The following is a 20630-nucleotide window of genomic DNA, read 5'->3' as shown; positions in this document are numbered from 1 at the left end:
TCACTGCAGGTGAATCAATCACTGTAATTTGAAACATATGTACCAGCAAGGTACACCTGCAGTGAATGTTTGATGAATGTCACATTTTTAATTATGCCTCCTAATCACTTTCCCTCTCACACCTGTAACCCCCCCCCCCCCCCCTTATGGACCAGAGCAGTTTTTCCATTTCTTCTATGAACTTTTTTTATTCTGCAAAAACTTTGACATTACCTACGGTATAAGATACAATATTTGATATTTATTTTCTGTGGTATTGTATTGCAAAAAAAATAAAAAATGCACTCTTCTTTTTTAACCACTTCAATACAGGGCACTTTCACCCCCTTCCTTCCCAGCCCAATTTTCAGCTTTCATCGCTCTATCGCTTTCAGTGACAATTGCGCGGTCATGCTACACTGTACCCAAATGAAATTGTTATCATTTTGTTCGCACAAATAGAGCTTTATTTTATTTTTTATTTATTCACGACTCCGTTTTTTTTTTTTTGCGATATAAGCGCAAAAGAAGCGGAAATTTGGAAAAAAAACAATATTTTTTTTTTCTATTTGAAAAGAAATCCAATAAAATCAAATTTTGTCATAAATTTAAGCCAAAATGTATTCTGCTACATGTTTTTGGTAAAAAAAATTCCGTTAAGTGTATAATAATTGGTTTGTGTGATCACGGACATATGTACGCAAATGATCATGTACATATGTGTGCAGGTGATCATGTACATATGTGTGCAGATAATCATTGGGACATGTGATTTTAGTGGGACATATGTGGGGGACATGTTTTTATTATTAGGGACATGTGTTTTTATTATTTGGGGACATGTATGTTTTGGGGACATGTGTGTTTTAGGGACATATGTGGGGACTGTGTTTGTACTGTGTGGTGTGTTGTGTGTTGACACTAGACTGATGATCAGTGAGTAAAAAGCTGTAAAAAGCAGCCCATACTCACTGATCATCAGCCGGCTGCAGCAATCTGCTCTCCTCTCCTCAGCGATGACTTCCGTGTGAGGAGAGGAGAGCCGATTGCCTAGCAACCGGCTGTTTGTTTACATCACATGACGGCCGTGATTGGACACGGCCGTCATGTGATCAGGAGGGCCAATCACAGAGCCCTCCTGCCGATCCGAGATGTGCCGTGTCCGGGTGACACGAGCACATCGGGATCGCGCCGCTGCGCGGGCACGCGCGCGCGCGATCCCGCTACTTCTGAAGGACGTTCCTGAACGTCCTATCAGGAGTAGACGGCTCCCACCCGGCCGTATATATGCATTGGCCGGGTGGGAAGTGGTTAATAGTGTTCTTTAAAAAAAATGGCGTTATTAAAAAAGTAACAATAAAAGTATAAATATTTTCTATAATTTGTCTTGTTTAAAATTGCAGTAAAATTATGATTCTGGTACAAAACATTGCAAAGTTATTTACAATTGAAATAAAGTTTTTTTTTTTGTTTTTTTTTAATTTAGAGCTTTTGTAAATGCGACACAAAAAAATGATCAAACACAACAAATAAAAAAGAAAAAAAACAACTTGAATATTAAAAGTTAATAAAAAAGAAATTAAAAAAAGACAGGAAAATAATAGCTCAAGGGAGAATGGGAAGAAACTGTGAAAGAGGAACTGCAGTCTGCTCACATAATTTGTAATAAAAACATCTCTGCCATTCTTCCCTCCAACCACTTTACATATTATTTTATATATTTTATATATACTGTGATTCTGTATTCGCCAAATATGCTGCAGAAATCTCCCTATATGAAGTCTAACTTTGGGCAGCTGAAGCTGTTGCCTGTTCACTTCCTGGATTTACACAGACACACAGTGGCACACCTCCAGCTCTGCAGCCCTGCTGCTTTCATTGGCCCTCTTATGACTTACCCCCCTCCCCTACTTCCTGGTAAACTCTCTCGAGAGTGAGAGAGAGGGCTGTGCATGATGTCATAAGCCTAGGCTTTTTACCAGACAAGAAACTGGAAGTGGGCTGTATACGGTATTTACTGGCAGAAAAAAAATGTTTTACTGTATAAAGTTAAAACAAGAAGGGCAGAAGATTTAATAGATGGAAAGGGTGGCACAGTGGTGTAGTGGTTAGCGCTCTCCCCTAGCAGTAAGAAGGGTCACTGGTTCAAATCCCAAGCATGACACTACCTGCCTGGAGTTTGCATGTTCTCCCTGTGCCTGCGTGGGTTTCCTCCGGGTACTCCGGTTTCCTCCCACACTCCAAAGACAAGGTGGTAGGTTAATTGGCTTCTGTCCAAAATTGTCCCTAGTATATGAATGGGGACCTTGGACTGTGGGCTCCTTGAGGGTAGGGACTGATGTGAGTGTCCAATGTACAGGGTTAGGGACAATTGTAGACACTCACTCAGGTTGAACTGGATGGACTGGTGTCTTTATTCAACCTTACTAACTATGTAACTATGTAAGTTGAAAAAATGACTGATGGTCTGCTTTATTTAGGGCTGATTAGGATAAACTAAAGATTAAAAAGGCATTAAATAGACAAATGAAAAAATGTTTCAGGTTGCTGTAAAGCCAAATTCTATGTTGTTTTTTTTTTAAAGATATGTGTATTGAGTTTAATGAGACAAAAATATAAAAAAAAAAAAAACACACAATAAACCTAACACAATGTACAGAGAAAAATCTGTGTACATAAGAAATAAACAGTGCTTATATAATTGTCACACACGTCTCCTGTGATCATTAAACACGTATAAGGAATTTACAGACAACCTAACTCAATCGAACATAACATGTATCAGAGCGGGGTGCCAGGCCAGTACTATGCATAGGGATACGGCTAATCACGGTGGTACAGGGGTTAAAGCGGGAGTCCGCCGGGAGTTCCGCCGTTTTTTTTTTTTTTTAAAAGCCAGCAGCTACAAATACTGCAGCTGCTGACTTTTAAAATAAGGACACTTACCCGCCCAGCGCGCCAGCGATGTCGGTACCCGAAGCCGATCTCTCGATCGTCTCTCGGGTGCTGCCACCGCCATCTTGAGTATGGGAATCAGGAAGTGGAGCCTTTCGGCTTCATTTCCCGGTTCCCTACTGCGCATGCGCGAGTTGCGCTGCGCAATAAGGATGGACCCGCTGCCTCTGGGATCTGTGTGTTTCCCAGCAGGCAGCGGGGGACTTTCGGAAAGGGGTGTAAATCTACGCCCCTTTCCGCAGAGAGCTATCCCGGAAGTGGGTGCAGATACCTGTACTGTACAGGTACCTGCACCCCCCTCCCCCCTGAAAGGTGCCAATTGTGGCGCCGGAGGGGGGGAGGGTTCCGATGAGCGAAAGGTCCACTTTAGGGTGGACCTCCGCTTTAAAGTTAGGGGACTGGTCAGCCATCTACCCCATATTTTAGGAAATGTTTTAACTCTTAACCATATTTCAATGGTGGCCTTATACAGACGCAGGGAGTCAGTGACCAGTTTTAACCGAAGGGTTCGTGTTGGGGATACTGATCCCCCCCAGGACAATAAAAGGGATGTCTTCACATAAAAATAAAGGATGCAAAGCAGTCTCTTGGCATGGGAAGGGATAGTCAAGTCACCAAAGATGCCCAGAAGTTCATTTTTGGGATTTACAATATTAGGCAGACCCAATGATAAAGAGATAAAGGAGCCTATAGTCACCCAGAAATCCTGAACAATGGGACAGGTCCAAAAATAATGGAAAATGTCAGCAGTTTGACCGCAACTCTAAAGCACTCAGCTGAGGGAGACAACCTAATTTTATATAATCTAACAGGAGAAAGGTGAGAGTGGGGAAAGATCTTAAGCTGGATAACATGGTCTCTAGAGGAAATGACAGAGGTTTTAAACGTGTCACCAAACTCAGACTGGTCTCCCCCCCGTGAAGGGTATATCCAGGGAAGACTAAGCTTCGAGGCTTAGTGTCTGTTATAAAGGCAGCATAATAGGTGCATATAAGTTTTGTAGGGTCTGGGTGTCTTAACAATTTCTCTAGGGGCGACACCTAGATAGGGTCATCCACGTACAGCATGCCGAAGTTGATAATAGTAAAATGGGTAGATGCGTGGCAAGTCTAAGTCCACACGCAATTGGTAAAAGGACTACGTGTCTATGTATCAACCCCTGAAGAGTGAGACTGAACTGACGAAACATGTTGGGTCACCACAGATGCTATGACACACCTACTATGGATTATTTGATGTCTGCTTGTAACTATGTAATGGATATGTACATTTGGGCCAACTGTTTGGCATTTTTACATTTTTCCTTGTCCTATTGCTGGCATATTCAATAAATCTATACTATGTTTTTACTACTGACTGTGTGGCACTTCATCTTCAAGTCCTAATGGGCAACACTCTGTATTTGTATCTCTCTATTTCACATCTGAACGGTGTTGATAAACACTGAGTCATACAGTTCTTTTTTACAACTCCAGCTTCCACAGCTGCTGTATGTACACAGAAACTCCTGGCTTCATTTCCAGAGGTGAGTGTTGCCAGCAGTTGGGAGGAGAAGGGCACGGCAGAGGGGCAGAAGGACTGGAGATGCTACACACATCCTGTGTACTTTGATGAGGTTTTGTGAGCATGTATAGTATTTCCGTTGTCTTCCAGTGGATAAGGATCCATTTTAACAATTAATAGAATATACATTTCTTCTCTGGATTGACTGTTGATATATACTACCCTGTTTCCCCTAAAATAAGACCTAGCGTGATTGTCGGTGTTGGCTGCAATATAAGCCCTACCACCCAAATAAGCCCTACTCTGTTTCCTCAAAAATACCCTACCCTACCCTGAAAAGAAGACCTACAAGGACTTTAACTAGGGCTTATTTGGGAGGTAGGGCTTTTATTGCAGCTATCACCGACAATCACACTAGGTCTTATTTTAGGGGAAACAGGGTATAAAGTTCAGGACTTTATAATCACATTTAGGAATCATAAACTTTTTACTGTATATTCGTAAAAAATAAAAAAAAAAGTGATTCAATGCTATAGAGGTCCAGATCAAGGTGTGCAACCTAAAATTTTGCTAAAAATAAATTGACGTGATATCATTCCTATTGATTTAAGGTTTTATATCTATGTATTTTTGTGGCTTTCATATTTCATGTTATTAGACTATAGACATGTGCAATTCGTTTAGTTCCAAATTAGTTTTTTAACGAATTTAGCCAATTTCGTTAATTCCAAATTTCAGAATTTTTCAATTTCCGAAATTTTCGAATTTCCGAATTCCAAAATTTGCAAAATTACGAATTTCCGAATTTTGGATTTTCAAATTTTCGAATCTCGGATTTCCAAATTTCGGATTTTCGGAATTCCGAATTTTTGGAAATTCGAAAATCTGAAAAAAAGAAAGAAAATCTGTTTAATTCTAAATAATAACTAACTATTAAATTATAGGTATTTGAATTCCCTTTCAAATTTGTCTGTTAGTGAACGTAATGAGTACGAATTTTTCAAAGTTATGAATTATCTGAAATAACGAATGCCACATCTAAACAAATGGAACGTAACAATCTAATAATAATAAAACCTTTTTATTATTAATTATTTGTTATTAATTATTTATTATTAATTTGTTCCCTTCCATTTGTTTAGATGCGGCATTTGTTATTTCAGATAATTCGTAACTTCGGATAAATTCGTAATCATTAATTTAATAGTTAGTTATTAATTAAACAGATTTTCTTTAATTTTTCAGATTTTCAAATTTTTTAGACTTTCAAATCTTTGAATTCCCGAATTCCGAAAATCAGAAAATTCAGAAATTCGGAGTTCTGAAAATCCGAAATTTGGAAATTCGGAAATCCGAAATTCGGAAAATCGAAAATTCGTAAATTCAAAATTCGGAAATCCGGAAATCCGAAAATTTAAAATGCAGAAATTCAGAAATTCAAAGAATCTAAAATTCGGAAATTCAGAAATCCCAAAAAATCGAAATGTGAAAATTCCCGAAATTTCTGAATTCCAAATTTTAGAATTTCCCAATTTCCGAATTTTCTGAATTTCGAATTTACGAGTTTTCGAATTTCAGAATTTTCGATTTTCCAAATTTACGAATTTCGGATTTCAGAATTTACGAATTTCCAAATTTCGGATTTTCGGAACTCCGAATTTTCGGATTTTCGGAATTCGGGAATTCAAAGATTTGAAAGTCTAAAAAATTAGAAAATCAGAAAAAATGAAACAAAATCAGTTTAAATAATAACTAACTATTAAATTAACGAAAAACTCAAACAAACGAATGAAACGAAAACGAAAATGAACACATTTTTTGTCAGTGCACATGTCTATTAGATAAACTATCCTGAATGTCAAATGAATCGCTGTAATTTATTTATTCGATTCTGGTTATGCTGCCATTTCTCGCCTTTTGAGTTTGTAGTGGTCTATGCTCTGAAGTGTGGGGTTCAAAGTTCAGTATTTTTAAAGCCCAGTCGAATCAATTGAAATAATTATAAATATCACTGTACTATCCAAGGGGCAACAACGTTTTTGAAATTAAATTTAAACTGTCATTATTGTGGTTATATGTACCTATAGGCATATTGATGAGCCTATAAGTACAGAGTTTAGTATAGTGAGTGATCTCATGTCTATGTATATTTGAAGTATACAATATAGCCTACAAATGAGCCAGATAGCCCAAATAATGCTCACTATAATGCTCACTATATTCTTTGACCAGACTCCTTTCACCTCTAGGTACTTCACTTTCAGTTTTTATTTTTTTTTTCCACAAATTTAACCCTCTGATTCCTCTTGTATTGAATCGTATTGTAGCTGTACTGTCTGCCTCTATTTTGTAAAATAAATCCTGTAATATAAAGCGCTATATAAATTCTTTGTTATAATCATACTAAGTGCCGGTTCACACAGGGGCGACTAAGATCCGACTTCAAGTCGCCCCAAGTTCACCTCAGGTCGCACAACATGTAGAAATCAATGTAAGTGAATGAGAGCTGTCTTAATGCACACTACTGAAGTCGCTCCGACTTCAGAAAAGGTTCCTGTACTACTTCAATCCGACTTCTAGGCGACTGGTACCCATTGATTTCAATGGAGGTCGCCTCCAAGTCGGATCTCCGTCTATATGGAGGCGACTCTCAGAGAATTATCATCTCTCAAAAGGAGTTCCCCCCTGAGAGCTCATTCTCTGATTGGCCACGGCAAGTCGCCTGGCCTGGGGCGACTTTTATTAGGGTCCATTCACACAGGGGCAACACGACTTTGAGCGAGACTTTGGGAGGCAACTTGGACACGACTTGAGTATGAATCACAGCACGACTTGAGGCAACTTACAAGGCAACTTGAAGTTGCTTCCAGGACAGGGGACTTTACCAGTGGCCAATCACATAATAATCAGCTCTGTGGGAGGGAGGGGTTTGCCTAGAAAACTATTTTTACTTCCTGGAAAGTTGCTTCAGTTAGGGCCGGTTCACACAGCAGGCGAGGTGAGGGGTCTCCGACTTGCCTCGCCGCGACCTGCGGCGACCTCAGCGGCGACTTGCAGATGACTTCTGTATAGAAGTCAATGCAAGTCGCCCCGAGGTCGCCCAAAAGTAGTACAGGAACCTTTTTTCTGAGTCGGAGCGACTCGAGTTGCTCCTCTCAGAACGGTTCCATTGTACAGAACGGGGGCGACTTGCGGGAGCGAGGCGAGGCGAGTCGTGTTGCCTCGCATCGCCCGCTGTGTGAACCGGCCCTTAATGTTCATATATTTAGTTAGCTGTATTTTGGTAAATACTGATAAAATCAAATTTTAGACTTAAAGATACATTGTTTCTTGTCCTGTTACCATTTCAATTGGTAATAATATTATTTCTAGACCTCTGCCCTAATTTGAATGTTTTACTCTTGCAGCTTGATCGTCTGGCAGGGAAGGCATGTGGTGAAGGCAGGAGAGCAAGCAATGGAAGTTGTGAATGGCAATCTTAACAGCCACTCAGATGTGATCCTCAATGGCTACATGAACAAAAGTTTTCAGTCCAGTCCCAAGGAGAACGAGACGGGCACTATGGCAATTTGTGAGCTTCAGCACTGTGAAGTCAGTGGGGTTTCCACTCAGCTTCAAGGAGAGGATACTACACACAGATATGAGAAGAGAGCAAAAGGGACCCGAATTTGGAGGTTTGTCAGTAGACGGAGAGCTAATTCTGGGCGTAGTAAAAGACCTCAGTCTATGATACTCACAAGTGAGATCAGTGAGCCCAAGCCTAAACTGTCTTTCATGGACAAAGTGAGATCATTTAAAAGACTGAGATCTGCAACGTTTTCCAAGAGTTCTGTCCTTCGTAATTCCAAAGCAAAGGTCCAGAGTCAGCCATCAGAAGACATAGAACTTACCATACCAAGTGCTTTATTTAGGACAAGGAAATATGCTGACGGCCAAAGACCATACAGACATTCTTATGCAGGCTACATTGATGACCTTGATACCTCATTTGAAGATGTAGAGTTAAACATTAGCATTTCCGAATGTTTCCCTACCGAAAACAAGTGGTTAAGGGACATAGATGGTGAAACGAATGTAAATTCTGAAGATACGGACAATGAAAATTTTGTCAGCAATCGTAGATGGCCATTGGTTAACACTAAGAGCTCAACTATTGCCGAAGGAGAAATCCAAAGGCGGGGACTTAAAATGGCACCAGAACATCGCAGAGGAAGGAGCTCTTATATGTGGAGTTACATAAAGGGCCTATCAGTGCCTACAAAAGATGCAAAGGGATTTGAGAAATTTCAAGGCAGTACATTCCAAAATGCAGATGACACAAGTGATAGCATTTCTTCTGCTGAAAAAGATCAAAGATTACAGGACAATGTGACTAAAACACCTGACCCTGGAAGCAGTGGGAAATCAAAAAACTTTGGTGGGGTATTTAAGTTTTTCAGCAACGTGGCAGAAGCAGCTAGGAAATGGAGAGGCTCCACTAGGTCATCTACATCAGATGATCAGGTTTCTCAGTCAACTCCACAAACTCCTAGAATGCAGAACTCCTTTATCAAAGAACCTTTAGTCATTGAAAATGAGAATGCATTGATTTTTCTTTCTAAGATTCCTCAGTCTACAGATTCCCGCGTGTGGGAGAATCACCATCTCAAGGATAATGCACCAGTTCAGGAAATTTTACCCACCATCAAAACAGAAGAAGACACGAATAATCCAGAGTTTTACTCTCCAAAAGTATTGGATAAAGACACATCATATTTAAACAATACTTCCGGTGTGGAAGAAGTTCCCCAAAAACCAACACAAGCAAAGTTTGAATTGTCACATCCTGAGGAAAATGGAAGCCATGATGTTCCCAGTCTGAGTTCAGATACTTCTGATGAAAATTCTGAAACACGAACTATAAATAAGTCTCAATTGGATGAAGCATTTGAGAAAAATCCTGAAACCACATTTATGGCAAGTCTGAATGATACCCAAGATGAAGATGTATTTGAATGTAGTGAATCTCAGTTTAGTTTGTCAACTTCAGCCTCATCCAGTGAAGAGGTAATCTTCTTACTCTTATAGTTAATAAAGTATCATCATAAAGTAAATACTCAAACAAGTATCAATGTAGAAAAAGTGTGCTTTTATATATATATATATATATATATATATATATATATTAGTGTATGTGTTTGTGTATATATATATATATATATATATATATATATATATATATTACCACTGACGCCCGGGGGACGGCACAGTGTTAAAGGGCTCTTAAATGGACCACAAGCCAAACAATGGGGACCCATGAGTGGAAATTAGTGGAGGGCGAGTGTGGAGCAAGGGCGGACTGGGCTGACAGTTTCCTGGCTGACCGCTTCTGGAAGCGGTGTGGCCATCGGCATGGCCTGGAGGGGGAGACAACTCCCTGACCCCCTGGGCCGCTCTGATGTCCTGTAAAAAAGGCTGTACTGCTTCTGGCAGAAGTGATCAGCCAGGAAACTGTCAGGAGGATCTGACGGCCGGATCACATAGAGCGGGGTTTTCCTGCTGAGACACGGCTTCTATATGAATATCTGCCTGTTGTCAAACAAAGTCCCACCTCCTGGACCGACATTGGACCAGTGTTCTGTCTATTAGGAGGCAGGACTTAATTCTGCAGTGGCCAGCTATTCATATAGAAGCCATATCTCAGCGGGAGATCCCCCCTCTGTGTGACCGGCTGCTAGATCCTTCTGACAGTTTCCTTCCGATTCCTCCCTGCTGCTCTTATGGGAAATGATAGGTTGCATTGATGGGCACAGATAAGGCTGCACTGATGGGCAATTATATGCTGCACTTATGGGCAATGATAGGCTACATTGATGGGCAATGATATGCTGCACTGATGGACAATGATAGGCTGGGTTGATGGACACTGATATGTTGCACTTATGGGCAATGATAGGCTGAATTGATGGGCACATATAAGGCTGCACTAGTTGGCAATGATATGCTGCACTTATGGGCAATGATAGGCTGCATTGAGGGGCACTGATAAGGCTGAATTGATGGCCAATGATATGCTGCACTGATGGGCACTGATAGGCTGTACTGATGTGCAATGATATGCTGCACTAATGGGCAATGATACGCTGCACTGATGGGCAATGATAGGCTGCACTTATGGGCACTGATAGGCTGCACTGATGGGAAATGATATGCTGCACTGATGGGCACTGATAGGCAATGACATGCTGCATTGATGGGCACTGATAGGCTACACTGATCTCCACTGATGGGGCTGCACTGATAAGGCAGCACTGATATGATGCACTGATGGGCACTAGTAGGTTGCATGGATGGCCACTGATGAGAAGGCAATGATGGGCACTTATAAGGCTGCACTGATAAGGCAGCACTGATATGCTGTACTGATGGGCACTGATGAGGCTGCACTGATGGCCACTGATGAGGTGGCACTGGTAAGGCAGCACTGATATGATGCACTGATGGGCACTGATATGCTGCACTGATGGGCACTGATGAGGCCGTGTTAAGAGGCGAACTTAGGGGCAGGGTTAGGGGGTTGGTTGGGGCAACTGGTAGCGAGTAACTCTTAAGGCCTGGCTAGTGGCTCAGCACTTGAAATTTTGAGCCCTGCTGTACAATATACAGTGTACATAAAGAGAGAGCGACAGAGAAAGAATTTGCAATTATATATGTGCTTGGAGCATCTACATTTTCTGCTTAGTAGTGCTGCTGTGTGGGTCTGGTTTACTAGTGTCCTTTCTCAGTGCAAGTCAGCGATTTGGCTCAGGCTGGTTCTTTTCGGTAATCATGTTTTGATTTTGAAAGTCACAGCAGTCTTTCAGCAAGGTTGCTAAACTACATAAATTTGGCATAATAGTCATTGGAGAGGGAAAATGCAGTCATGTTTTATTAGATGGGGGGTATATAAATGTTCAAACGACAAAGTATGGAACAAAGATGTAAAAATTTGAGAGTTACCTGATAAAATTATCTATAATATAAATGTACAGAAAATGTTATCTTTAAATAGCTCAGGGATTTGCACATTCTCTAGACCAGGGATATGCAATTAGCGGACTTCCAGTAGGGTTGCCACCTTTTCTTCAATTCAAACACGAACACTTTAGCGCCGCACAGCAATTTTTTATTTTTTTAAATATTATAAACTATATATATATATTTTGTTATTAAATAACATTTCTAATCATATGAAATTAATAACAAGAGTTCCCCTTTACATCAGAGTCTGCAGAGTTCCCCTTTTACATCTGAACTCGTAGAGTTCCTTTTTCACTGTAAGGGGGGACTCTGCAGACTCTGATGGAAAGGAGAACTCTGGGGATTCTAACATAAGGGATCCTCTGGAAACCCGGATTTAAGGAGGAACACTGAGAACTCTGATGTATGGAGAGAAAACACTGTGGCCTCTGGTGTAAAGGGGAAATCTGATGTAAGGGGTGCTCTGAGAGCCCTGATATACCTTAGTGTACTCTCTCAGGAGAGAGAGAAGGTGGGAGACTTCAGTCACAGACTGGAATGGATGGTGAGCTCACTTACCCCTTGGCAGTCAGCACCTCTCATCCAGATGTATCTGAGGCTGCTGGACTTCAAATTTCCAGCCCCCACTTTCCTTTTCTGAAGTACAGCAACGGGAATTGGAGTGTGGGTAGACACAGAGGGGTGGGGGGGGGGGTAGAGGTGCAGATCAAGCCCTCTCTCCTCTCCCGTCTGTGTGTGTGTTTGGGGGGGGGGGGGGTTGTTAGTGTTGGCTTTGGGCATTGTGAAAGAGAGTGTAACAGTCACTCTCAGCTTAGACAACTGCAGCCAGCAGCCCTGCTGGGAAGCCATAGTCCAGTCTGAATAATGTGTCCGGGTTTCAGGCAGCCTGAAACCCGGACGCATGGTTCCAAAACCCGAACTGTCCGGGTGAATCCTGGACAGGTGGCAACCCTAACCTCCAGCTGTTGCAAAACTACAACTCCCATCATGCCTCTGCCTCTGGTTGTCATGCTTGTGGCTGTCAGAGTCTTGCTATGCCTCATGGGACTTGTAGTTCTGCAACAGCTGTAGGTCTACTAATTGCATATCTCTGCTTTAGACAAACTGGAGTGTGTAATAGTATTTTTTAATAACTTATAAAAGGTTTGTTTACATTCTAGTACCTTTCACTTTTTCTTCCATCTTTTAAAAAGCATAGAGTGTTTTCGAGTGTGTTTTCAGCTGTGAGTATTGGCGGTTATTCATCCACCTTATAACATCATAGAATCTCTTTGCAGTCTTTTTTTTTTTTTTTTTTTGCAAGCTAAGGTTGGAACTTCACTATGATATGTGACTTTGCTAGTCAGTAATGAGACATAGGCAGGTTATTGACCACAGGAACCGGTTGAAATATGCATAATGGGTATCTTGGAAATTGGGCTCCAGGGGTGCACAAGAGTATGAAGCTTTATAACACGTAGTGCTTCATACCGCTCTGTGATATGCTGAGCCTCATATTTCCCTACACACATTACATTATGGCCCCATGCACACTGAGCTTAAAAAAAACGCTGTTGTTACAAGCATTTAGCGTTTTTGTTTTGTTTTTTTTCAGCCTGTAAAAGCACTTCTATATAAGCCTATGCACACATAGGCATTCACAGGCCTATTAGAAGAGGAACGTTTACAGGCTGAAGATAAAACCCACCAAAGGCATGTTCAGGGGAGGAGCTGAAGAGTTAATTTTTCTTTTTTAATGAATCCGCAAAAATGTCAACAATTCTGTGTTTTTCTGTCAATGTGGGGTGCTGTGTGTACACTGAGAAAAAAAAATTAACTTAACCACTTCCCGACCCACCCATAGTCATATGACGCCCGCAGATGGGATCTCCCATCCTGGGTGGGCGTCATATGACGTCCTCCCATTCCCAGCCGCCTAGGGGGCACGCGCGCGTGTGCCCACGGTGTCGCTCAGTACACGGTGCGCGTGCCCGGCGGCCGCGATGTCCGCCGGGCACCCGCGAATGCCCAGGGACACAGCAGGACCGTGGATTTGTGTATGTAAACAATGTAAACACACAGATCCACGTCCCGTCAGTGGAGAGGAGACCGATGGTGTGTTCCCAGTACAGAGGAACACAGATCGGTCTCCTCCCCTTGTGAGTCCCCTCCCCCACAGTTAGAATCACTCCCATAGGGAACATATTAACCCCTGCAGCGCCCCCTGGTGTTAACCCCTTCCCTGCCAGTCACATTTACACAGTAGTCAGTGCAATTTTATAGCACTGATCGCTGTGTAAATGTGAATGGTCCCAAAAATGTGTCAAAAGTGTCCAATGTGTCCGTCACAATGTCGCAGTCATGAAAAAAAAATCGCAGATCGCCGCCATTACTAGTACAAAAAAATAAATAAAAAATATATCCCCTATTTTGTAGACGCTATAACTTTTGCGCAAACCAATCTATATACACTTATTGCAATTTTTCTTTTACCAAAAATATGTAGAAGAATACGTATCGGCCTAAACTGAGGGAAAAATTCGTTTTGTTTTTTATAAATTGGGATATTTATTATAGCAAAAAGTAAAAAATATTGTGTTTTTTTCAAAATTGTCGCTCTTCTTTTGTTTATAGCGCAAAAAATAAAAACCGCAGAGGTGATCAAATACCACCAAAAGAAAGCTCAATTTGTGGGAAAAAAATTACGTCAATTTTGTTTGGGTGCAACGTCGCACGACCGCGCAATTGTCAGTTAAAGCGACGCAGTGCCTAATCGCAAAAAGTGCTCTGGTAAGGAAGGGGGTAAAATATTCCGGGGCTGAAGTGGTCAAAGTGGTGTTCTACACAGAAAAAAATCTTAAAATTCCTAAAAAAAAAACAAAAAAAAACATTTGGATTTTTTTTTTAACTCGCCTCTAAATGGCTGTTGCTAGGGGGTCCCTCATAGTTTGCCTCCTTCAGTGCCTGGGCTCCTGACGTCACTTCCCCTCAGCACAGGAAGGGCTCAGCTCTGCCCCCTCCCACCTGTCAGTCATCTGGGACATGTGACAAGTCTCAGATGACTGCGCGGCCAATCACGGCGTGCAGCGCCGCTTGCGCATGCGCAGTGGGTGCCTGGCTGTGAAGCCACAGCTGGGTGCCCACAGTTGCATTGCCAGCACCGCCGAGAGGAGGGGGCGACGAGCGGGGCTTCGTTCCCCCGCATCGCTGGACCCTGGAACAGGTAAGTGTCCGATTATTAAAAGTCAGCAGCTGCAGTATTTGTAGCTGCTGACTTTGAATTTTTTTCTATTTATTTTTTTAGGGGAAACTCCTCTTTAAATGATTTTAGCAAATGGCTGCGATATAACAGAGAGGGAAAAATTTAAGGGGGTCTGAATACTTTCCGTCCCCGCTGTATATGTTTAGTACATTTCTGGAGGCCCACAGCAGGGGTATTTTTATTTTGTGCCTGGAATTGGGGTTTCAGCATATTGTATGTCAAGGCCACATAAAAAAATAAATATATATTTAGTACATTTCTAAAAAACATGCACAATTCCCACTGTTCTATCATTTTAAATATGCTGCAAATATTAAAAAATAACTGTTTATGTACCAGAAATATAGTGTGCCCCTACCTTCGTCTTTGATGTAACAACACAGCTCTAAATTTTTAAGTACGTGGTGTCAGCCCTGCCTTCTTAATTTCTGATGGATTACAAAGGACACAGCCCTCTTCTCATCCCCTACACCCTCCTCATCTACATAACAGGCAGAGAGATTACAACATTTCTGCCAATTTAGCAGAGCAAAAGAGAGCAAATAATAGAAGTTGATTGTTAGCCGCTGTACACACGGTCGGACATTCCGACAACAGAATCCGTCGGATTTTGTCCGACGGATTTTGTCCGAAACTGGTGTTGCATACACATGGTCGGACAAAGTTGTCGGAAAATCCGATCGTTCGTAACGTGATGGCGTTATTTCGTTATGACGTGACTACGTTCAGGCTAGTAGCCAATAGCTTTGAGGAATTTGATCTGAGCATGTGTGGCACTTTGTCCGATCGGAATTCTCTACAAACGATCGGACAATGTCTGATCGGATCATGTTGTCGGAAAATTTTTATATCCAGCTCTCAAACTTTGTTGGTCGGACATTCCGACTGAAAAAGTCAGATGAAGCCCACACACGGTCGGATTATCCGACAATACGGTCCGATCGGACATTTTCCATCGGAATGTCCGACCGTGTGTACAAGGGCTAAGAGTTTACATACACTTAAAGGGCCATTAACTCAATGCATGGTAACCCATGTTACGTGCGTTGAGGCGGTCTAGTACTGTTCATTGTTAATGGCGCTCTAATGAGTGAGTGAGTGAGTGACTTGTATAGCGCTACCTATGCGAACTGAATCGCCTCAGGGCACTTTCTAATGCACCTTAAAAATATGCTACATGGAGAAAATACACCCTGCTCCAATTTTTTTGCATTCCAGCCCTTTCATTTTGAATAGGGCACAGGCAGGGGCAGACTGACAACTCATGGGGCCCCCGGGCAATATGAGATTATGGGGCCCCCTGGCAATAGGAGATTGTGGGGCCACACAGTATACACAAACACACGCACACACAGTATACAATCACACAGTATACACAGACATGTTTCTATTGACTGAGAAGGTACTGGAGAGGTGGGGCAGCTATAATCTCAGGATTTTTAGACCAAAAGGATGTCGGTAAGGGACATTTCAGAGACAGATATAAAAAAAAACAAAGCTTTTTACATACTGTCCCTGGTTCTACTGAGGCTGGCAACCCTGATGGGGCCCCCTAGTGGCCCGGGGCCCTCGGGCAGTGCCCGAGTAGGCCAATGGTCAGGCCGCCCCTGGGCACAGGGGAAAGTATCAGTGGAGATGGTGGGGGAAAGGAAGGGGGGGGGGGGCGGTGTATTCATTTGGGAAAACTTGTCACCTTAACCTAGAATGGGAAAATGACAAAATCCCTCTAAGACTCCCCTAAAACAATTTTGGGTGGATTGACCATTTAAATACAGTAAAAAGTAACACGGCTCTCAGGACAGCATCCAATATTGTACACTGGCTTTTTTTGTAGCTGTATAGTGTTATAGGAAATTGCAAGGTGACATCTACAATAACAATAAGGAGCAACCTGGAGGAGGCCTAAATGTTCATTCACTTTAATGCTGTACTCGCAGAAGGAAAAGTAATGTCCTCAGACATAAACTGTCCATTTTGTTATTACGGGGGAACTAATGTCTTGAGGAATCGCAGTGCAGGGATGTAGCTGTACAAATTACTTTTTGATCACAATGTGCATGTGAGGTCCTCAGTACATTGCAGCAAAATGGTCAGTGTTATAATGTTATTTGCCATAGAGAGATTTAATGTGTTCAACTGGAAAATGTCTAGTAAAATAACACTCACAGTCATTAGCGCCTATGTGTTACCTAAAAATAAGTGTGTTAGCACCATCTGCTGGTTAATGTGAATCATAGCATTAAAGATAAGTATATAGCGCATTGGCTACAACAAAACATCTGTATCGTAATAAAAAAAGAAAATTCAGTGTGAACATACTGGTATAATGGTAATTGTTCTAGGCTGGTAAGGTGAGATATAATATTTGACAATGATTTTCTGTTATATTGAATACAGTTTACTCTGTCATATCTTTTTTGTGAAACTCAGTATGAACAATGACATTGCTTTCTTTAAAACAAAAATTCTCTTGGCTCCAGCATCAAGAGCTGATTTTTTTATTTTTTTTACATCCTTACTATCACGTCTTCATGACTTACAAGTCCTTTGGTGGTTCATTTTCCTGGTGTCTCTGCAGCATGTGTGCTTAAAGTGGAAGTAAACCCATCGATTTAAACAGTTAAAAAAAAAAAGGCATGCCGGGAATGCTAACTGCACATTGGCTGTGCTCTCAGCCAAACTATCAAACCATCCAATGGCTGGTGTCATAACGGATCACATGTGCAGCACCATAGCAGTTGAAGATTAAACAGAGGCAAAGATGGCAGCTTCCTTGGCTGAAAACGATAGGGGAGTTTACTTCCACTTTAAGTTTGTTTACAGCAGCGGTCTCCAAAGGTCGGCCTGGGTGCTGGATGTGGCCCTTTGTTTCATTTACCTGACTATTCCATCCACTTACACCAAAAAATGGGGCACTATTCCTCTCACAGACACCAACGATGTGGCAGAATTTATTTAATTGATGCCAACAATGAGGCAGAATTCATTCCATTGATACCACGATGGGGCACTATTCCTTCCTCTGACACCAACAATAGGGCACCATTCCTCCCCCTAATACCAAAGCTGGGACACTTTTCTTCCCACCAACACCATGAAGGGGCACAATTCTTCCCACTGACGCCAAGAATGGGGCACTAGTCCTCCCACTGACATCAAAGATAGGGTATAGCTTACTCCCACTTGACACCGGGACATTTTCTTCTCCCATTGGTCATGGTCTGGCCCCCCTAAAACCAAAGAGACAAAGATGGCAGCTTCCTTGGCTGAAAACGATAGGGGAGTTTACTTCCACTTTAAATTGGCTCCACGTACGGGGCTGAACCTGCTTGTCCACTTTACCTTAATATAATGATCAATATAACCAGTAATCTTTGAACATAGCAGGTTTTGTATACAAGTATGATAAAGGAAAAAGTCAAAGATAGTCAGAGTAAAATCAGAACTCCAGAGCAGCATACATGTTCCAGGTCAGTGAATAAAGGTGATGAACCCAATGAATCAATATAACAGTCAACCAGTATTTTTAAGGAGGTCAGCAATCATGAGCCAGCAATGCACTGCGATGGCGTAGTGCAGGGGTGCCCAACCAGTGGCCCGGGGGCCACATGTGGCCCGCGGGGCCCTCTGATGTGGCCCTCGACCTCCTGCTCTGGGATGGCGGGTTGGCAAGCCCAGATTGTGGTAGAGGAAGCAAGTGGCTGCAGAGCCGTATAAGCCAATGCTTCCTGTATAGCGCCAACTACTATCACAGGTGGCGTGACACCAAATGCGATCTGCCTGGGACAACAGCCAGCGATACCTGAATGGAAATCTGTTATTAAATGTAAGTTTATTACTTAAATCACAGTGTATAGTGCACCACACCTGCAGGATATAATAGAAGTCTATGGCAAAGTACAGCTAACCTGCAGGAAAGCCACAGGTGAACTTGTTTGCACCCTCTGTGTGAGTAAACCACAGCGCATCAGTGTGAAAACAGCCTTAGGCCCAATTGACACTATCAGTCTGACCCTCCATTCACCTCCAATGAGCCGCACATGTAAACGGACTTGTGGCCATTTACACCCCAATTACCTCCAATCCGATCCCTCCCTTTCTATCTGGGCAGATGGTATCCAAGGTCCCATAGAGTAGAGTGGGTTGTATCCATGTCGGATCTGCATATGCAGAGTGTACATGGAACTCACACTCACTCACTCATTGTGGCCTGCGACCAGTTATAAAGTCGCTTAAGTGGCCCTCGCTCTTCAAAAGGTTTCCCTGGCATAGTGCATTGTAGGCCGTTCGTGCCACACGAATTTGGTGCGAAGGTCCACAAAGTTCTGAATTCGCCGAACAGACGAACGGCCGATGTTCGTGTCGAACACCGAGCTCATCCCTATTGTCCAGTAAGACCGTTAGTGATCAACCAGTGGGAAAGCACTGATCTAACTCTTGAAACCAAAAAGAAAGTGTCAGAATTTGCTTATGACAGCATTACATTCTTTGCAGGAACAGTGGCATGATGGACTTCTTGACATCTCCAGAGAAGAGGAAGGAATTGTGCATTGTGGAGGTTCTGAGTTCACAGAGGAACACATCAGGGAGAACATGCAAACAGTATGTGAGGATAAAAGAGAAATAACCGTTGAGGTAACTAATTTTATTTGGTTGTGTGAGGCAACAGTTGCACCCTAAGGAAACTTTAACCAGCATCTTGATAGCTTTATGGCTTAGATATTGTTGGGTTTATTATTTCATATATTTTATTGTGTATACTGTTGTATAGTTAGAATTTGCAGTAAACAGAACTATCAATGGAGCATATAAACAATAAATAAATATTAATATTGAAATCTCTAACTTTTCTGTGAAAATGGACCTTGGCCTAAACTTTCATACTCCATATTTATCTGTGAATCTGCCTAACCCTTTCGGTGATCTTTAGTAATCCTGGCCTGCTCTTTACCACCCCCTGTGCTTCCCTTTTAGCCAGTAAGGCCACAGTGATGGGCCAGTAGGAAAGCAGGGGAGATCGTCTAACTCTTGAAATCAACAGAAAGTGTCAAAATTTGCTTATGACAGCATAAGATTTACGGACCCCAAGGACAGACATAAATGCCGTGGTATCTGAACTGCATATAAGCTGCCTTTCCATAAGTTTGGTGTAGAGCAGGGGTCTCAAACTGGCGGCCCTCCAGCTGTTGCGAAACTACAAGTCCCATGAGGCATTGCAAGGCTGACAGTTACAAGCATGACTCTCACAGGCAGAGGCATGATGGGACTTCCAGTTTCCAAACACCTGGAGGGCCGCCAGTTTGAGACCCCCGGTGTAGAGAAAAGTGTTAATTTACCGTTTTCATAAGATTCTTATTTTTAAAAGAATAGCCTACTTTTTGAATTTGACTAAACTTTCTTCTTTAAAGAAGAAGTATCGCCACAATTTAGGAATTGCTGAACCCCACAAGGGACCAAGTGCATGTACCACATGGTCCCATTTTGATTCCTGCTGTGGTTTATGGTTGACAGCCAGCCCCCCCACCACTGTTCAACCAAGCTGCTCAGCAGTAGAGACATTTATAATGAGAGCTGAGTGACAGCTAAGAGGGGGGGAGGTGACAATGCTCATTTCTGGCAGCGGGTGCACACTGTGGTAGAGCGCCATCATTCACAACAACATAAGCGGCCAGCTAGTCTCTCCTCAGAATAGCAGACAGGCATGTCTGGGCTCAGTTGACAGTACTGCAGTGTTCAAGGAAGAGATCCACAGGGCTGGAAGATGGCAAAGCTGCTGATGTTGATGGGGGGGGGGGGTTCCAGCTTGCAAGCAAGCTTTTTTCAAGAGTTACCAGAGCCTCACCCGGGTGGCCGACTATGTGAAAGGAACTAAAACTAGGTGACAGCTGCCTGATTTATGTCTAGTTAATGGCTGGCTGGAGGGAAGGGGCACACACAATACAGTAAGTATGGG

General features: G+C 42.4%; 1 protein-coding gene across 2 annotated transcripts in view; it reads left to right on the top strand.

Moving 5' to 3' along the window:
• The window catches only part of ARHGEF9 (Cdc42 guanine nucleotide exchange factor 9), a 659595-nt gene that overhangs the window by 108345 nt on the left and 530620 nt on the right, over window positions 1-20630 (top strand). For both annotated transcript variants that reach the window (XM_077475005.1, XM_077475090.1), the window contains exons 2-3: window positions 7845-9483; window positions 19172-19312. In XM_077475005.1, coding sequence (XP_077331131.1) covers window positions 7894-9483; window positions 19172-19312 — 1731 coding nt within the window. In that variant the 5' untranslated portion in view covers window positions 7845-7893. The remainder of the gene's footprint in view (window positions 1-7844; window positions 9484-19171; window positions 19313-20630) is intronic.

The sequence above is a fragment of the Lithobates pipiens genome, unplaced genomic scaffold, assembly GCF_037356315.1.
Source record: "Lithobates pipiens isolate NorthernLeopardFrog02 unplaced genomic scaffold, aLitPip1_a1.2 Scaffold_1, whole genome shotgun sequence".
Classification (NCBI taxonomy): Eukaryota; Metazoa; Chordata; class Amphibia; order Anura; family Ranidae; genus Lithobates; species Lithobates pipiens.
Note: the sequence above shows the minus strand (reverse complement) of the source record. Positions and strands in the feature narration are given on the sequence as shown.